This window comes from Macrosteles quadrilineatus, unplaced genomic scaffold, assembly GCF_028750875.1.
Source record: "Macrosteles quadrilineatus isolate MER2022 unplaced genomic scaffold, UCM_ALF_1.0 Scaffold_3__2_contigs__length_128488019, whole genome shotgun sequence".
In the NCBI taxonomy this organism is placed as follows: Eukaryota; Metazoa; Arthropoda; class Insecta; order Hemiptera; family Cicadellidae; genus Macrosteles; species Macrosteles quadrilineatus.
In genome coordinates this window covers 69841691-69861381 of record NW_026542596.1, presented here as the reverse complement: position 1 = coordinate 69861381, position 19691 = coordinate 69841691, and the positions used below count along the sequence as shown (strand labels likewise).

The 19691-nt window shown below is 35.8% G+C and overlaps 1 protein-coding gene across 1 annotated transcript in view; it reads right to left on the bottom strand.

Moving 5' to 3' along the window:
* Window positions 1-8785: 8785 nt before the first annotated feature.
* The window catches only part of LOC128989872 (neurogenic protein big brain-like), a 50018-nt gene continuing 39112 nt past the window's right edge, over window positions 8786-19691 (bottom strand). Inside the window, exons 3-8 of the mRNA XM_054411966.1 lie at window positions 16401-16632; window positions 11884-11982; window positions 11398-11506; window positions 10944-11075; window positions 10096-10275; window positions 8786-9360 (exon numbers count right to left, since the gene is read on the bottom strand). Coding sequence (XP_054267941.1) covers window positions 8924-9360; window positions 10096-10275; window positions 10944-11075; window positions 11398-11506; window positions 11884-11982; window positions 16401-16632 — 1189 coding nt within the window. The 3' untranslated portion in view covers window positions 8786-8923. The remainder of the gene's footprint in view (window positions 9361-10095; window positions 10276-10943; window positions 11076-11397; window positions 11507-11883; window positions 11983-16400; window positions 16633-19691) is intronic.

Sequence of the window (19691 nt, the reverse complement as noted above, 5' to 3'; positions counted from 1 at the left end):
TATTTATATATATATATATATATGTGTCCGTCAGCACGATAACTCGAGCAAAAATGATCCGATTTTGATGAAATTTGGTACAAACGTGTAAACCTACGTCTATTCGAACGAGTTCGCAATCCAGCATGATCGGACCATGGGAACGGGTGTTTACGGGGGGTTTTATGGGGTAAAAATAGGTTTTTCCCAATTTTGACCCAAAAAACATAAAATTTAGCAATTAATTTCCAAACCATTTTGTAGAGCTTCAAAAAACAAATAATTTAGTATATTGAAGCGTTATTATGCGCCTAATGGTTACGGAGAAAATTCCAAAAAATTGTAAATTTAAAATTCCCATGTTATTCTTATGGAGAATGAGTAAACTGTTGTAGTTTGCTTGTTTATAAACATATTTTGATCAAATTTGGAAAATGTTTTTATTTCTTACTAACTACTAACATTTAAAAAAAAAACAGTTTTACCCTCCCTGATGCAGCAAACCTAAGTACTTGTTAAACTAATTCTATTTAAATCGGGAATAAATGTTATATTTTTAAGTAGACATTTCAGTGTAAATCCAATCAGTCAAATGGAAATTAGCTTAGTCTGCAGGTTTGCTGCGGCGGGGGTATTTTATAATTTCTTTGTTTGTGGTATACTATTTATTCTGATCTTTTGTTGTTGTGGTATATATCTGAAACAACTGATAAAAATACAACTGATAAATTTACATTGGTAATCTAAATTTATATAGTGCATAATCTTGATATTAAATTCCCAAGTTAAGCTAAACCGATGACTTTTAGCTTAAAGTAGATGTCCACGGACCAGGGAAATAGGTTCTCAATTCTTTTGTCTCTTATTCAACCTATTTTTTTTGTACATAATTTTGTCTGATGTGAGTATATGATCGTTGTTAGATTAATAACTTTAATTTTCCATTTAACATAGCATGACGTATTGTTCTTTCACTATCTGTAGACAATGAGGAACAATGAACATCTGCTAGCATTATTTACATTACATACTAGAGGTCGCTCCGTGGTCGAAAACTCGACTAAAAGTATGTAGTGTCAAACTTCTTTAATTTCACCCCATGCTGAATGTGATTGGAATTTCTTCCATTTGTTTTGAATTTCTGTTTATATTTTATTGGTATTTCGTCACCAACATGGCAACCCATAAGGCCCATGTTAATTTTATTTTATTTTAAATACATTTTTTTGCTTACTTTTTAGTCTATTTTAACTAACAGTCAAAGTATTTGTTATTTCCAAAAAAATTTTTAAAAATTTGATTGAAATATAAAACCATTTCTTAGCATGTATCTTAAAAATACAAGATAATAAAGGGATTCTGATAAAGATAAAGGGAATAAAGGGATTCTTATTCTGCACATCTACAGGCAAATATCTTTCTATAGACATGCAAAGAACAAAACGACCTGGACATAAACGACAAGATCACGTGGTTCGCACCGGTAGGTGTGGCGTACTCTTCAAACCTGCACGGCTCGAAATGGCCCAGGGTTCTTTTGTTTCTGGGATGTCTATAACAGTATGCGTAGATTTTCCCTGCGATAAACAGGAGCTGAGAAAAAAGTTTTTCAATAAATATGCTTGTCTATTGATATGATATATATAGAATTAGCCCCGTTAAACCTCCATAAGAAAAGTCGAATTTCCGTTTTCACCCAATTAACATAAATATTCTCAAAATAAAAATAAAACCTGCACATATAGGACCGATAACCTATCTTTTGGTACTACCCACGTGTAAATCAGTCCAGTAGTAAGCGGTCAGGATAGCTGTCGTAAGCTTAAAATTTTGGCCCCATGTTAAAGCTCCATAAGAAAAGTTTAATTTCCATTTTTGACCCAATTAACATAAATATTTTCAAAATACAAATAAAACATGCACATATAGGACTGATAACCTTTCTTTTGGTACAACCCGTGAGTAATTTGGTCCAGTAGTATGGTCAGGCTAGCTGTCATAAGTTTTGCAAAAGTGTTTTAATATATTGCTCTGTAGCTCTATACGTACTGTATTTAGCAAATATACAGTAACCCTGTACTCTCTATCTTTGTTTCCAGGACAGTTGTTTTACAACTTTTAACATTTATTGTCTCATACTCCAGTGCCTCTGTTGTTATGACTGGTGGAGGAACTTTCAAGGTAAGTAACGAGTCAAGTTAAATACTTTTCACTTTTCACCCTAAACTAAATCATTTTTTGTGTTACACGTTATAATACAATAAAATAATTATTTTTTTTACATTTTTGTTGTTATTATTATGTTGAAATGTTAAAATCTCAACTAAAAGTTGTAACGAAAAACTAACATAAAATACTAACTAATAAAGCTGTCCATAATTATTATTTCTATTCTGAAACTAAGATTTTTCCATGGAGTTAGAGGGAATCGACAGAGCAGTTTCTTAGAAATTGTGCCAGCAAGCAAACCTAACTCGGATTAGAGTATAGGAGGATTGGTTAGGACTGCTGAAGAATGGTTTATTTGTGTTGTATCATATTATTAAGAACTGTCTACTTTATATCATTGTGCAATGTGTATCTAAAATCCAGTTTAATATGTTTTCTGTTAAATGTTATCAGCTGATCATGGGATATTCTATTCCTGTGGATGTTCCAATGCCGATGGGGATCAACTACGTTCACAACTTCCAATTCCAATATCCTACAGTCACCAACGCGTCACAGGTGGCGTATGTACAACAAGGCGCGAGGGACAACCAGCGGCAACAACGAGCAGTCACTCGTAAACACGTATACAACATCATCCAGGACATGCTGCTACAGTGATTATCTCATTATAATGCAAACTATAATATATTGATGTTGCATCTTTGTCAATAGTTTGACATATCAATAGTATAGTAAACACTAACATAATCGTAAGAGACAAAATAAATTAATCACTTAGCACAGAGAAGCAGGATACAGAGGATCTATATATTAATTTGAAACTGTTTTTCTTTGTCACAGCTATTTTGAGAGAACGGCTGGGCGTAGAAACTCGGTAGGGGTGTCTAAAGAAAGGTCTTGGTCTGTAGATGAGCCATCAAAAGAGAAACATGGTAAATTCCCTTGGGGCTCTGTCCCCGTGGCCTTTAAATTCCCATCCCATGTTATTCTTATGGAGGAAAGCGGGGTTTTTGTCACAGCTAATTTGAAAGAACGGCTGGGCGTAGAAACTTGGTAGGGGTCTCTAAAGAAAGGTCTTGGTCTGTAGATGAGCCATCAAAAGAGGAAAGAGGTAAATACCCTTGGGGCTCTGCCCCAGAAGCCTTTAAAGTTGGCTCTTCAGATATGTTTACATTACGACCATATGCATAATTCTACACTACTTTCTAATGCAACAGCTGTTAATATTTAAATTGTGATTTATTGAATTTGTCTAAATGAAGTACAGTATTTGCAATGGATTTTTCTGATTTTAAAATTGATTTTCTTCTGCATCGTATCATGTTTTGCAATATAATGTTCTATTACCAAATCAGTGGAAAATCCTAATATCACAGTAACTTTTGAAATTATTTCTTATGGAGTTAACTTACACCTATTGTATTGGTTGGTTTTTGCCGTTTTTACCACTTATTGGAGACTGTACATAGGTGATATTCTTTGGCATATTGCATCTGTAGACGAAACTTGGGTAGGTGTAATTATTACAATGGAAATCCTGGACAATTTGATATAGACTAAAAATAAAACTGAATTAACACTGTGCTACATTTCTTGAGCAATCATTGAAATAACCGATTTGCAAACAATGGAAACATAGAAAAAGTCATAGAACACAACCAAAAAGAAGAAATAGAAACAATGTTTTTTTACGCTAAAAACACAAAAAAAAACAAGATCAGCTTTTTGAAAAAAGATAAGATATTTACAAAAGATTTTGATTATATCTAACTGTTGTGTAGATCGTGAGTATTTCCATAATCTTTGAGTCGCCTGTAATGCTTTGCGATTGCTCGAATTCGAGCAACAGGTACACTAGTACAAGCTTATCGGACAACCATGCGCATTTAGCTCTGGAATGTTGGGGCGGAAATGTACTTGTAACGAGCAAGGATGAAGAGCCAAAACGGCGATGACCACATAGGATTTTTTTGGTATAGCAGTTGTAGCTCACAGGGTCTTCCTACAGCGTGAATGCTGTAGTATGTGATGGCGAGGGGGAAAATTAGAGCAGGAGCAGACAACGAATAGAATTTGCTCTAGATACCAGCGACTGCTAGACACCACTTCAGTGTACCATTGAATGTATCCTCTGTATCTTACTTCTCTGTGCACTTTCTAAATAGCTGCTTTTATGCATTAGCAACATTGAAAACAAATTAAGCCGTTTAGAGTAGAGAGGTTATCTATTTGTGAAAAGTATTTTTGTTTTCTAATTTAGTTTGTTATATTATGTTGCAATATGACAAATAATATAGTTCATCATACGGGTAAAAAGTGTCTTTTCAGCCCTTGCCCTTTTTCTGACGTCGGTTGTTAAACTAAAACTCGGATCGAAAAGAGTCACTTTACCCCCTAGTGATTAAATATACTATTTACATCTCATGCAGCCTTAAACCTCGCACTGTCTAGATATAAATTTCCCTTAAATAATAACAAAATCTATTGATGAAGGTAAATTTGCATTATCTTATTAAATCATTACGTAACGTTTGTTTTACAGCAGTGGGTTGGATGGATCTTGCCTGCTTCGCTCAGTCTGTGAAAGTAGTGAATCTCCCATAATGCATAGTGGTCTCATCGGTGAACTATTACAAACTTTACTGACGTGAGTATTAGTATATGTTGTCTTATAACATATTTCAATATAATTTATCTTCTAACTAGAGTGGATTTTTAAGTCAGATCAGCAAATTAAACTCATTATGTCATCAAATCTATTTATAAATTAATAATTAATTGTCTAGGTACTAAGTCATTATTTTTTTTTATAGAGGGCCATGCTTATGATAGACCATGGGATTGCATGGCAGCTGAAACAGCTTATTGAGCACCCTCATTCATATAGGTCCTCATTCTCCGTAAAATCCCAGGTTCTTAGTGAACCACGAGATCCTTTGGACTTTGTTTACCTGTTCTTCCCTTTGATCTGCGTTCAATAAGCCAAGGGATCTCACATGCAGGCCTTGTAGGGCTGGGCACATAAATACACTCGTTGCCCCTGTTGAGGTGGGAACAGAACAAACATTGAGACCTTCACAGCTTTCACAAGGTTTCTGGATGGGGCAAGCTGGAGCGGGATTCCCCCAAAGGGACTCAGCTCCTGAACTTGCTTGACCAGCCAATCCTTTGTGGCTAAGTTAGCAGTGTTAGCACAACCAACCACCAAGGCTCTGCCTTTAATATGACAGCTGCTTATCCTGCTTATTCCCTCGTTGCCACTAATCGTGGCAAAGATTAGGACGTCTTTGTCTGGACAGCTCCCCCTTGATTTTGTTGGCTTCTGCCTGTTGATTTTCTGACAGCTTCATGATGATGGTCATCTTCTCCACGGACAGTTTCTCCAAATAGGTGGGAGCTGGTGCCCTCTGTGAAACTCTCGACCCCTCTCCCTCTTTCGCCCTTGTCTTCTTCTTCTCGCCCCTGGCATCCCCAGGTGTCAGGTGCTCTTTCCCCCTTTCTTCGTTTTTGGGGTGCCGCCCTCGCCCTGCTTTTTACATCTGCTATCCTCTGTGTTCACATCTCGCTCCTGGAAAGTTGTTTTATCGGCTCTTTTCCGGTTTCTGTGAGCTTGCCTTCACCGTCAGATTTCAGTAGACTTTCCTCCTCCATTTGGGTCAGATCGTCTACGCTCAGTCCAGCAATAGGAATGCTTTCGACCTGTCGGTCACACTCTTCTTGCACATCAAAAATGGTTTGGTGGATTTTTTTGTTGTTTTTATCAAAAACATCCATATTGTTCCCACGAGTACTGGGTATCTAAGGTCCATCTCCCCAGTGATCCAACTAGAGAGGTGAGAGGTACATACATGAGAGGGTTCCCCCAGGTTCCCAGAAGGCTCCGTTAAGACATTGAATATTGGGCCCCCAGTGTCACAGACTCTCAGCACGGCTTGCATAACACCTTAGTCTAGGGCCCTCCTCACTTGGTTCTGTAGGTGGACTAACACCTCGCGGCGGAAGGTAGCTCTCTGCAGCTAAGTGAGAGTTGGAGTTTAAGATGTGTTTAATCTGCCGATCCAACCCCGGCCAATCTGTGTGAGGTTTGGCCGGAACGGCACCAAATGTTCTCCCATTCCCTAAACCCCCATACCTTCCCTGAGTCATTATAGTTCACACCTTCAAATTTGAATGTTGCTGGTTCAAATCCAAGCAAGATTGTTTCTGGAACCAGATACCACTATATTGGGCTATCAATCAACGATGCTCTAGTAAAAGGTCGACGTTAGATAGTAACAAGACCAGGGTTTAGACCGTTCCCTTAAAAAACCTAAATAATGTCAAAAGCATAGTAGATATAAACATAATAAAATATTTACAAATAGTGTTTAAGATGTAGCTTTAAATTATTTTTACTAACCCCACAAAATTTTTATTGGTGTTTTTACCACAGTCAAATTCATTAAATGTAGTTAGCTGATTAGCTGAACATGATGTTTTCACAGGCCGCAAGATCCAGACGAGGACAGCGAGTATGGGGCAGCGTGGAGGGCTGGACTAGAGGGACAGAACTGTTCTACCCTCTACCCGCTGTGTCCTAGGGGACTCACCATGCTTGATCAATTCAGCCACTACTACATGTAATGAGTTATTCTCTCAAGCTGATCCATGTGAATCCCTCATTTGCACTTCATTGTATGGTAGAGGATATAATGTTTGATACAAAATTTAACACTCATCCTTCCTTCACTAACTTTTGCTTTAAAATACACAAGCCCTGGCGTGTCATCTTATCTGTAAAATATTAATAATTCAATCAGTAACATAATACGTTGTTAAAATACATTGTTTACACTATTGCTGCTACCAGTCCAATCTTACAACGTTTCGAACCCGTTTCATTGTTTCTTAAACTTTTTGCTTTATGGAGACAACTTCATCTGGTCATATGGTCAGCTAACAAAAACGTATGGATTGTGTTGAATCACTTTTCAAGCTGATGATGCCGAGTTTGCCATGAGACAGGGTGTCTCTTTTGTCAATTCTTCTTGGAGGTTTTATGGAGAGAAGTAGCAATATATTTAAGGTTTTAAAACAGGACATACATTGTAAACATATCTAATGCTTTTTGTGGTTAAACGTTAAACCTCTTGTGAAAGAATTGTAAAATGTTTTATAATATGTAGAAGAGGCTATACATTGATCATAAGTGAGTTATATTAGTAGTAAACAAATAAAATTGTATTTTTAAGATGATGGATTTTGGGTTTAAAATATAGGTTTGAAATATTGTATAGTTAATATTTATTATTTATAGACAGTCAGTGGTAAAAGATATATACAATACAAAAATTACTTACACTATGAATTAAAAAGTAGCATTACTTCCAATTATTATACATATTTGGGAAAACTCCTTGAGGTAGATATAGTCAAGCATTGTTGCATTATCACAACTTTTTTTATAAAACAACAGATATATTCTGACAGATTTGATAAAAAAAAAACACATTATCTCAATATATTTATAGTGTTGATTCTCTTATAGCTAAAGATTGAAAACACTCATTCTTCAATACCAAGCAACAAAATTTTTTCATATTGTAATCTTTTTTATAAAAAAATTAATAAGTAAAAAATTTCAGAACAAAATAAATCATGACTACAAATAACATTTTAAAGCAAATCAATATATTAGATTTCCTTAACTTCACTATATTATTATAGAGGAACTCAAATTGAAATTCTGATTTTGTAATTTTAAAAACTTACTAATAATACTATACATATATAATTTAAAGGTAAAATAGATTGGATTTTTTAATCAAATCAAATTAAATGCCACTTTGTGTTGATGGTTTGAATAAAACCACTTTAAGCGTTATACAGTATTTTTGAACTATTATACTACATAAATATAATTTTCAAAATTAAATACCTCTACAAATTATTTTAATTATTTAAATCCCTCCATCTTTACAAAAAAAAAAAAAAAAAAATTAAATGGACTATGTGATGTAGGCCTTCCTAGCATTTTACCCTTGATTCATGACTATATTTGCTATAGTGCAGCCAAAAGTAAAAATAAACAAAGAAAGGCTGCGTTGTAGTTTTTATACAAACATAATGAGGCCAAATAATAATAATATCCAACATGGAGACCAAAGTACTGGTTCTCAGATATATTTAGTTTTCACAACATAAATCTTTTATATATAACTCATAGCTGATAAATAAATATAAAGTAAATATGCAATCATATCAATAGTCCATACACAAAATACTTTTATTAATTGGTTTTTAGCATTTTTATAGAGATAACATTGAAACTAGGAGATAAAAAAACAACATCTCTTTATCATTTTGCACAAATTTCATTGAATTAAAAAACAACCTTTCTCACACAAATTATTACCAAATATTTACATTACATTTTGAGTTAATTTTTAAATAGTGTAATATTATAATATATTAAAACCTACTCTGATGTATACAAAAATAAATGCTACAAATATTCAACAAAGGTATTTCAACAATCGAGCACTGCAATAACTAATTTCAATTACGTAAGACTTGCGTTTACAGATTTTTCTAATGACTATTTACACTGGCTATTTACGCAAACATAGTTCATATAAAAATACTAACTGCACATATTATTCAACACTTATTTACAGTATTCACATTATCTAAAGCTAAGTTGGTTAAAACAGTCAAATATTTACACTGTACACATCTATCTCTACACTCGTAAGCACCTGACGTTGGTAATGCTAACGGACCGAGAGAGAGGTCAGTATTGAGGGTTGGGAGAGTTACGGGGATGCTGCTGAAGGTAGGGGGGAGGGGGACCAGCCACGGGAATTCCTACGTTTTGTTGCGGACTTTGACGAACATTTCCTTGCTGGAAGTTACTAGCTTGTTTGATGTTCTGGGCATAATTTCCACGGTTCTGCTGGTTTCCTTGATTACTCTGGTAGGATCCGTAACTGGAGTCCGCCGAGTCTTGCCGTCTTGTTCCGTAAACTGACTCTGGTCTGCCGGGAATCTTCCCGTATATTCCACCGGTGCCGTTGTTGATGGATCTGACACCGTAGACGCTCTCACCACCGAGACGCTGTTGGTTCTGCTGGTTCTGATTGGCCGCGTTAGTGTTGCTGGTTGTGCTGTTGAGCCTCATTGGATACAGGGACTGAGCAGGGACCAGGGGGCCTGGCCGAGGTACTATACCTGCAAATATAGATAGAGAATTAGGATTGTATGAATATAATTGTTAAATATAGGCCAACCTACCTAAAGTTAATACAAATGGCTATCTATTATAGCTATAGCCAAAAAATTGTTTACTCTTTAGGGTGTGTATTATAAATTAAATTTGTAACATCAACACCATAAACAACCTAGGCAATAATTTCTTTATATAGGCCTATACATAATTAATTTTTAGATCTATGCATATACAAGTAGCATTGAGAATGAAAATTCTTATGGGGCTAATTAATGTCTCAGTTTTTTTTTTCAATTTTGGATCAGTAGTTTGATCAAAACTACCAGTTTTGAGTGAAAGAGTAATAAATAAATTGTGACCAAATAAGCACTGTTTTTACATATAGATTCTAAACTGTCACTCCTAACAGTTTGCTCAAGACACTCAAGACAGAAGAAACGAGTTTGTCCTTCATACATTTCATGTGAAGCGCATTTTATTAGGTAAAGTACTAAACGAGAGAAGTATTACGTTGTTTGAAAGTGCTATATTTGTATGGGTTCCAATTGTAGGATTTTCTATGGTTTCAAAATAGTTTTCAACTAATTTTAAACTTGATACTAAATAACAATGTCTCTATACAAAAGGTTAAGGTCAGATGTTGTTATTGCAGATGTAGATTTGTTTATTTGCAATACACTAAAGCAGCTGTTACAATAAATTTACTACACTAGTAAGTAATGCCTATTTAAGCCTACCCTCTCTGTGTACGATGGGTCCGGAAGACTTGGTGTAGACGGATTGTGATCTGTTAAGGTTGGCGCGGGTGAGTGGAGGAGACTTGGCGTACAGTGACTTGGTGCCTCCGTAGAGGGACTCCACGCGGTCTAGCTTACACGGCGGCGCAGAGTACAGACTGGCGCAGTAGCCTGGCGCTCCTGTAAACAGAGAAAGTCATCACTATAATATATTTACTAGGAAATGCTGTATAAGCTGTTGGGAAATCTTATCTGAGACTGTTCTGAAAAAAAGGAAAATGAGGAAAAGATAAAAAGAAGAAAATGAGAAAATTTCTTCTTTGTTTTTGTGGGTGTCGACTATCATAATTTTTAATGTGCGACTAAAAAGGATTTTGTGTTCGTAGTGATATGAACATGATGCTACAGGAGCGAAACACATAATCTTGTAGGATAACAGACGACTACATGGCAGATTAAGACATTGTATTTCTAACCTTTATTCGTTATAAAGGGATTAACTCTTTGGAATTCATCAGGAAAACTATAATGCTATAATGCTCAAAACACGCTATATTGTTTTTACTATAACTTTTTTGAGTAAAAGGTTTCATGGATTTAACATATAAAATTGAAGTTGTATCTCTCAGTAATGAGACAGACAACTATTCTTCTCCAATATACAGTTCCTGTCGTTCTGACATTTTTACAATGAACTTTATTGTTACAGGATAGTGATACAATAATACTCTTTATTTTCTTGCTAAAACAAATCAAGTAACAATTCTACAGAAACCTTATGGTGTTCACAAGTGTAAATCACGAACTCCAAAGATGAACTTTGATAAACTGATAAGTGATGAACTGACCATTAGGTGAAGCTGATGTGACAGGTCCGTAGAGCGCTGCGCCAGGCTGCACTGAGCGCAGAGTATTGTATGTTGAGCGCGGCTTGTCTAGCTCATCATAAGTGTCCTCGTCTGAGTGAATACTAGAAGAGTCTGAAACATTCAAGTCAAAGTTACTTTAATCTAATAATCACTGGTGTACAGGATGTGGAAGATTTGTTTAGAAAACCCCTAATTGTTTATTGAGGAAAATACGAAATAGTGCACTCCTAATGATTTTCACCATTAATTAAAATTCTAGCCAGGTAAATAAAGATAACTAACTATAATTATGTGTAGCAATGGTTGCAATAGAGAAAAAAAATAGCTTTTCTTTTGAGCAACAAACTTAATAGCTGAAATAATTCTCTCTGTTTATAATAATTTAACACAAATATTTATTCTGATTTTAGTATGCGTATGTATCAAAGCTTACCTCCATCAATAGACTCCTTGGATTGGTTCCCGTGTCTTCTGGGGTTGAATATATACTCGTAGATTAGACCTGCAGCGATTCCTCCCAATATGGGGCCAAACCAGAACACCTGGAAAATAATAACTATTACTTATTTATTTCTGTTGCATATCCCTCTTTTTTAATCGTCAATTACAATCAACATAATATGTTATATTATTCAATTTAAATATTTTGTATTGTTAGTTTCATTAACAAAAAAACAACAGCCTGGGTTGTTTGCTCAAAACAATACCTATGCATACAATACAGGTAGATATTAAAAAGTAAACAAGTAGTAAAACAATAGAAAATTATTTCCTCAAATTGTAAACTTTCCTGACAGATCAATGTGTACCTAAATGTATAATGCTATTTCAAGCAGAGGTAGAGTTTAGGTTTAATGTAAGAAGGTTTCAACAAGAAAGTTTTATATGCAACTAGGTTACAAATTAAAGAAAAACCCACCCAGTGGTAATCCCATTTGTTCATGACAAATGCTGGACCCAGAGCTCTGGCTGGGTTAAGCGCTGGGTTGCTGGGACTGTAGGCTGGGCTGCTTGACGTCTACAACAGAAAAACACAGTGTCATTTTGATACGTCTCAGAGGAAAGTTTCAACAAAGAAATGGAGGAATTTATGAGTCTATGAACGGAGGAACTACAGCAAACAAAGACATAGAAAGCATTTAAATGGGGATTGGGTCAAGTATCATAGATAATAATTATTTAATCATTAGATAAACCTTATTTTATTATTTATTTTCTGTTTACCGAACATCTAGATACATGAGGGAGGAACTCCCTATGAAGCCCCCTATTACAAGAAACAAAAACAAAACCCAAAGGAGAATTGGTTAGGTTTGATAGATTGAACTGTTATGTATGAAATATATTTTTAAATGCATGTAAACAGATTTTGGATGTTAAAGATTTTTTAAATTTTTACTATCTTCTTTTGCATACAAAAATTTCCAAAACCGTAATTCGAAATGGTATACGTAGGATTAACCCTTAACGAATCATCTTAGAAAACGTCAATCTACAAGTCTACCCAGCAAATAATTAACAGAACCGGTACCGGGGCACCACAGTAAATAAAGGAGGATCAGATTGTAGCCTCACCTCACTGATCAGTGATCGGTCCGGATCGGTATTCCAACTATCACGGTTCAGTGTCGCCGCCGAGGCAGATTCTCCACATCCTTATAATTTAGTTACTTCCACCACCGATTTTCCCAGGTTCGATTTAGTAGCTACAAAATGCCGCTTACTAAACCAAGACGCATTTCAGAGATGACATTTAAGACCGAAACGTAAGGAGATATTCCAAATTTTTCCGAGGGGACATTCCCCACCGTCTCGTCTAGCGCCGGGTACCGAAGAATCCGAAGCAGAACTATATTTCTTGATATTTAATTGGTCTTTAAAATCTTGAAAGATGCGGTAAAACTTTTAATGCATTTGGTATTTTGTGAAATCAGTGGAAATTTTGATCTGTAGAGTTGTTCGCAATTTGTAACGTTGCATTTACTTCAAACAGTTTTAAATACTAATAAAACCAATACTCTCATAAAGTACACAAATCCGACCCCACGTGATTTGGTTATGTAATAGGAAAACAATTAGTTGAAAACACATCAAGTATTGCCAAAAATATGTACTTTTTTGTAGCTTCAAAACTTGTAGTGAAGCATACAATTGAATTAGTCTTATATGAAAGCATATATCGACGGTTAAAGTGCGTGCTTAGGATGTAGTCCGCCTAGCGGACACCCGTGAATCAACTTACTAAGGCCCTTGGATAAATTACAGTTAAGTTAATAGTCTTCTACATTAAAAATGGTAAACCTGGCAAATTTCCGATTAGAGATATGCAGACTTGTGAAAATAGTTTGCGATTTTTCCTTTCAGACTGTAACTTTTTATGAACTTCTAGGTGACTGAGCACGACCAATAGCTCTTTCAAAAGCGTTCAGCTTTGCGGTCTTTGAGATCGCCTTTGACTTGGGATTCGTTTATTGGCACAGTAGTTGACATCCCTTCAATTTAAATGAAAATTGTTGAGTGGAAAACGAAATAATTATACTTACTTACCAAAAAATAAAGTCGAGGTTCGTCTTGAATCATTTATATTTGTCTTTACAAATTACATGAATACAATAATAATAACCAAATAGAACTTATTGAATATTCATTGCTTGAATTGTTACTGGATTTATTTTAATGCAAGCATGCAGTGAATAGCTATCACTACCTACCCACTGGTTGTTGGAAACAAAAATAAGGTTAATTTTAAGTTTTCGCAGTTAACACTTTGAAAGCATTTTACTATTGCTAACCGGCGTGCAACTAAAGCAAAAAGCAGCAGTTTTAAATTGAGTGTGTCTACGCCAGAGGTATTTTTCAAAAAAGTTTACGGGAAAGTGTCAAAACTCCAAATTTGTTTAGTTATGCCGGTGGGTTGAACGCGTACCTCTCGCACCAAAGTTCAATACTAACCACTAGTCTAAATTTTTAGTTTGAAACTATAAAAAGACAGCAAGAACTTGACACAAATAAAGCTCGGTAAAATACACATGAAATCTAAAAACCCGTCTTCCTTCACGAACCAAAACAAATTAAAACGGACGGCCTTAAGTCAAGCGTAAACTCAAATAGTTTAGAAATTATTTGTAGTTTTCTGTAAAACCACAAATACTTGAGCGATCAAACAATGGACAACCTGAAAAGTAAAGACTCGTCATCTCAGCGCCGCCAACGATTTTCACTTCATATAGTACGTTGCTGGCCGCGGCGACGTGATGGAGAAGGCAGTGAAGACGAGCGCGCATTCCCACACAGTCGTGCGGTTGCCGCCACTCGTAAACTATCCATGGTAATTACCCGCCACATTTATAAACTGTCTTCAAACAATTGGTTTATGAGTAATGTTCGCCCGTTTGGACTCAAGCCGCTACTGGCGTAGGCGATGAGGTTCACACATGTAACTGCCTTCTGAGAGTTTTGGCGCTGTTATTAAGACAAGCCACTGAAAAAAATCGGCAGTGGATTTTTTGTGAGGAGGTTCTATAGGAAAAACTGATTACAATAAATAACAATTTGTGCTCTCATGACTGCATAAGTAAAGTAAACCTACCCACCAAATAATGTATAGCTTATAGCACTGACTACTGTTAACAGCCGATAGTCTCTTTTCATTTTTAAGAACACCGACCATTTACTGGTTTCTATTGTGAGTCCAAAACGTAAAAAAATGTTCACTTTTTAAATCAACATTTTATATCAATTCTGTAAGACAAGCCCAGCATAGCTATCATGATTGCTGATCCCTCACGATTTTCATGTAACTTTTATCTATTTTGGTAATCAGGACTATGTTGGGAGTTGGATACAGATGTTTTTTATAATGACACAAACACTACGCTAAGCAATCAGTGAGACTTAACTCTTTAGGAAATTTCAAAAAAAAAAACTTACAACTGAACAATTAGAAAAAATCAACCACCAGAACTATCAAACATCTACACAATCTGCTCACGCACTCATTTTAACGAGCACTAAATCCAACCAGCAACAAATGTCGATCTCCTGTTTCCATCAGATAAACTCCCTTGTTGAGAGCTTCTGGGTAAAACGGAGGATGGAATCCGGATTCCGACAAAAATGCTGATAAACCACGACAAGGCAAAAATGTAAGTCGCCAAATTCATTAACACATTACCACACAGTTATTCCGCGCCTAAAATTTGTCTATTAGCTCCAGGATCGGAGTCCGACGTCGGCGGCGACTTCAAAGGGAGTCCAGGGAGAAGGATACAGCCTGTCATGTCTGTGGATTTTACGGTCAATGTCAAATTCCACTCGAGGAGAAAGACCAGTTATTTTTACGGAATGCATTTGTACATTAAGATCTTACGGTGCGATTTCCAATAGTGCGTACAAACGTTGCGAGCCGCGGATTAACTCGTCAGAACAAATTGGAGTTGTGGAAAGTTTTATTGCCGAGTGTGCTGTCGTATATTCTCATCGGGGCAAATGTAAATTGCGCGGTAAATAGTCCAAATAGCGCGGGACTTTGATGGAACGCTGGAATTTGCCGGGGGAATTTGTATTAAACAGGAAAACTCTTAAACTAGTAGTTTAATAGACAAAATGCCATGTGGCAAAGAATAATTGATATTGCAACTCTATGCCGGGGCTTATGCTAAGCAGAGTTTAAACGCAGCACATCGAGGCTAAAACCAAATGAGTGGATAACAAATTACTTTCACAACTTGGACGTAGCGAAGCAAGCCAACTGCAATTAATTATGCATGGCCTTCTGTGTTACAGTTACGCGAGTTTAAATGTTTCATGACGCCTCGAATTTGTTTTGAGACTGGACTGAAAGATGACAAGAACAAGACTTGCATACAACAATACCATCCATACCATACTTGTACCTGCCATCCCTTATTTCAAAAATGTACGACAATTTCCCTTACAAATACGCATGAGGTACTGATGAGGATCGTGTTTATAGTCATCCACCATTCGATATTAGGCAATGTTCACTAACGCATGAAATTAAAGGTATAAAGCAACAAAACTATAGTTTGAAGTTACAATCATTCCCATGCAAAAATCCAAAAATGTCTTTTACGAAATTATAAACTTAGATAAATTCTTATTTGTACAACCTTTCATTACTAAGCACATGATAATCTGTAGGCAATCCATATAAGCATGATTAATACTACTAGCTCTAATTCCATTGCACAGACAGATCAAATTCAGAACTATTTATTCTGGTCGTAATTATTAATTTGACAATGGAGTTTTAAGTGATGCTTTGTCAGTCAGAAATAAGAAAATAACTGAAGCACACTTCGTACATTCTTTTGACAAAACAAAAACATAAAAAAGCTAATAGTGGAACGTATAAATAAGATAATGTAAAAATGTCATTGGTTAAATAAAAGTAAAGATAGAAGATATACTCACGGCTACGAGGCTGCAAGCGAGATAGGCCGCTCCTATGCTGAGCCCAGGCCCGGTCAACCAGCGTCGTTGGGAGTCCATGGTGACGAAGTAGGTGTAGACGATGACGAAACTGAGGACGACTTCGATACCAAACTTCTGCCAAGGAGTCTGAGTCGCCACCAGGACCTGAGCTAGAGTCGCCGGCATCCTCTTCTCATCCCCCGGGAACATGTTGCGGCCCGGCAACGTCACCCTGGAACAGAACGGTCCGTTGAGTAACAGGTTATAAAGTATAGTGGAAAAGGTAACAGGGTACGAGGTAACATGTTACAAGGTAACTAGAGTATGGACGGCAACGTTGCCATGCAACAGAACCGTCCCTTTTATATCATGTTAAAAAGTAATAAGAGCAGGTTTTGGACCAACCTCTGAGTGATAATAGATCCTAGAAAAGAACGTTATATTTATTGCAGAAAGCAACAAACAGGTCGAAGTTCTGTTATTTTTTCTGCAGTATCGGATTGTTTGGTTGTTGATATGAATCCGTTGTGATGCAACTGTTTTGAGCATACAATTTAAGAATGATCGAGATTAGGTACTTAAACACTCTAGGCAAACACAAGTTCAAATTTTTTTTGTGTATCCACACATTATTTTCAATGATACTTTTTATCTACAGTATTCAAATCACACTCCTGTGTCTGCAACTAAAATAAGAAAACGTTAAATAATTCTCCAGATTCGTAGATCCGATTCGTCATTAAGAAGTCCCTTTAAGCAACGATAAACATGTAATCTTATACTTAAATGATAAAATATTAACAAACATTTTAAAAATATAGGGGCCAATCGAGCTTGCTGGAGATCAAAAGGGTGTTCGCCACAATGTAATCATCCAGATCGACTGCATTAGTAAGACTTAATCTCCACTAATTTGATAACAAACAATGTGTGATTGTGAGGAACGCTTTAAGCTGGAGATATGAGGGCGATATAGGGACGAAGGGCTATGAAAGCCGCGATGATATGGGAGGAGGGATTAAATTAGGGTCAATTAGGGCTCGATAAGCCTGCTCTAGACTGGCTAGAACCGCTCTAGCTCCACTATAGAGCTAGATAATAGTAGAGCTGGACCGTAGACAATAGGATGGGGACGATAGACCTTAATTTACACTGACAAATATTTATCACACCTTAATATTAATTTTTGAAACTCGTGGAAAATATGTAGTATTTGTCTTGTTAGCTATTACTATTAGGTTATGCAAAGGAACTTCAATAACAAGAACATCAGTTGCAAGTCAGCCTTGATAAACAGTGCCATTTTAAAATACCTTATTTTGTATTGTCCCTAATTATGTATTGTAAACCGGGTCCTTGGGGCCTTAGCGCTCTGCTACTAAAACCCCGATCAATAATAAGTAACTGGTAATTAGTAATGAATACAGTAATAAACATTAATTGATTTTCATAATTCAGCTATGGTAGAACACTATTTTGATTGGCTTTAACCTATCACAATGGAATCGCAATTTTCATAGGAAAATCTATTTTGTCTCTTTGACACAGTAATCAAACATAACCTCATTAATAAATCGATATTCCGACCCGGTAATTATGATTAGTAGCAATTATGTCGACAAAACGCAATTGCCAAGGTATTTGGTCAACGGATAATTGAGATCGCACAACGTAATAATTGATGGCAAATTAAAACTGTACGAGCGTGATGCGTTAGTTAGAAACATCGGATACATCGTCAAAATGTTATAATGAGAGTGCCAAAATGTTACTTACAAAATGCATTTCTCTCTCGGTGTTTAGGAAATATGTTAAAGTCACAACTAAGACAAGTAACGCAACAAGTAATGTAAAATATTGTAAATTTTCCAATTAGTTGAACACGTTTCATGTTTTTTGTCGGTCTATATTTGTTTGGAGATTAACTGTAAGAAAGAACCACAAGGTGATGATCCTCAGTTCGTCTCAATAAAGAAGAACTTAAATGTTTAAACAGTATAAACTGCTACATTAATGCCTTGCACAATAGCGTAACTATTAAGGGATACAGGATAGCATCATTTATTCAATGAGAAAGACAGTACAACTTGTGAGTGTTGTGATTAAAATATGTGTCTAAAAAAATAGTGTTTTTAGTTTACTGATTAATACAAACAACGTAATTGACTACTATTCAACATAGGTTTAATAACTTATTTTAAATCTTAAAAAATGCCATTTAATGAATCATATTTTAAAATAATTGCACATAAGGATAGATTTAAATACATGAAACAACGTTAAGTCAGGCTCTGTACCGAGTCCAACCAAGTGAACCAAGTCAATTCCTTTTCTGGAGCCAGAGTTATTTATCATCCCAACTTAAACTTTCACCCCAATCTAAAGAATGGAAGATATAAGGGGTTAAAGCGATGATTTTCCCTCCAATCGAAAGGATCGTCTTCCCGGCATGCCTTGCGTCAAATTGCTTTCCTGTTGCCGACTCGGTCTTTTGTGGTTGCTCAATACAGCCTAATCGCGACCTCTTTGTACCGTGTCTTCAATAGTTCAAGAATCTTTGATCATCTAATAAAACATAAACCAATACCATTGAAAATATTAGCACAGACAAGCATAGTAATAAGCACAGCAGTTTAATTTTTTTGTCTATCAATGACATTAGTTTCTCATCAAATAATAAAATAACCAAACAATCTTCACGTGATTAAATATTTGGATTAAATGAAATGATTGAAGTGTAATGCTTTATGTAGTCTCTCCGACCGTACATTACATGTAAATTTACTTCATAAAAATATCCCGCTACAGAAATTCCATATAAGTTTGTTTTGTGTGTTATATTTTCCCTCTACAATTAATTCAAAAATTTACAATTTACAATTGGATGGATTGTTATTCGTACTGTTAACTCAAATTGACAATTTTTTTCTAGCATATAGTTTTCACAAAGAGGGTTTCCTACAGAAAGGGCCTTTGCCGTTGCTAAATTTGAGTCCTTAACGTACCAAACCATATATTCAATTTGTTGAGGTAATTCTTAATTTCACTACACCTTGCTAAATTATCTGCTATAACATATTTCCGGATTGGTTCCCCAAACCAAACTTCCAGGAACACTCTATCCGCGACACACTAATAAATCAAATCTTCCGCGACCACCACACGCGATTCAATCCTCATCCGATTGCTGTTCAATTGTTCGTCAACCCCAACACAAATACTCGCCAACTGTCGACTGTTGCGGCAAGTGCACAAGAGAGGGTTGATTGTTAAAAACCGCACTTGCCCTAA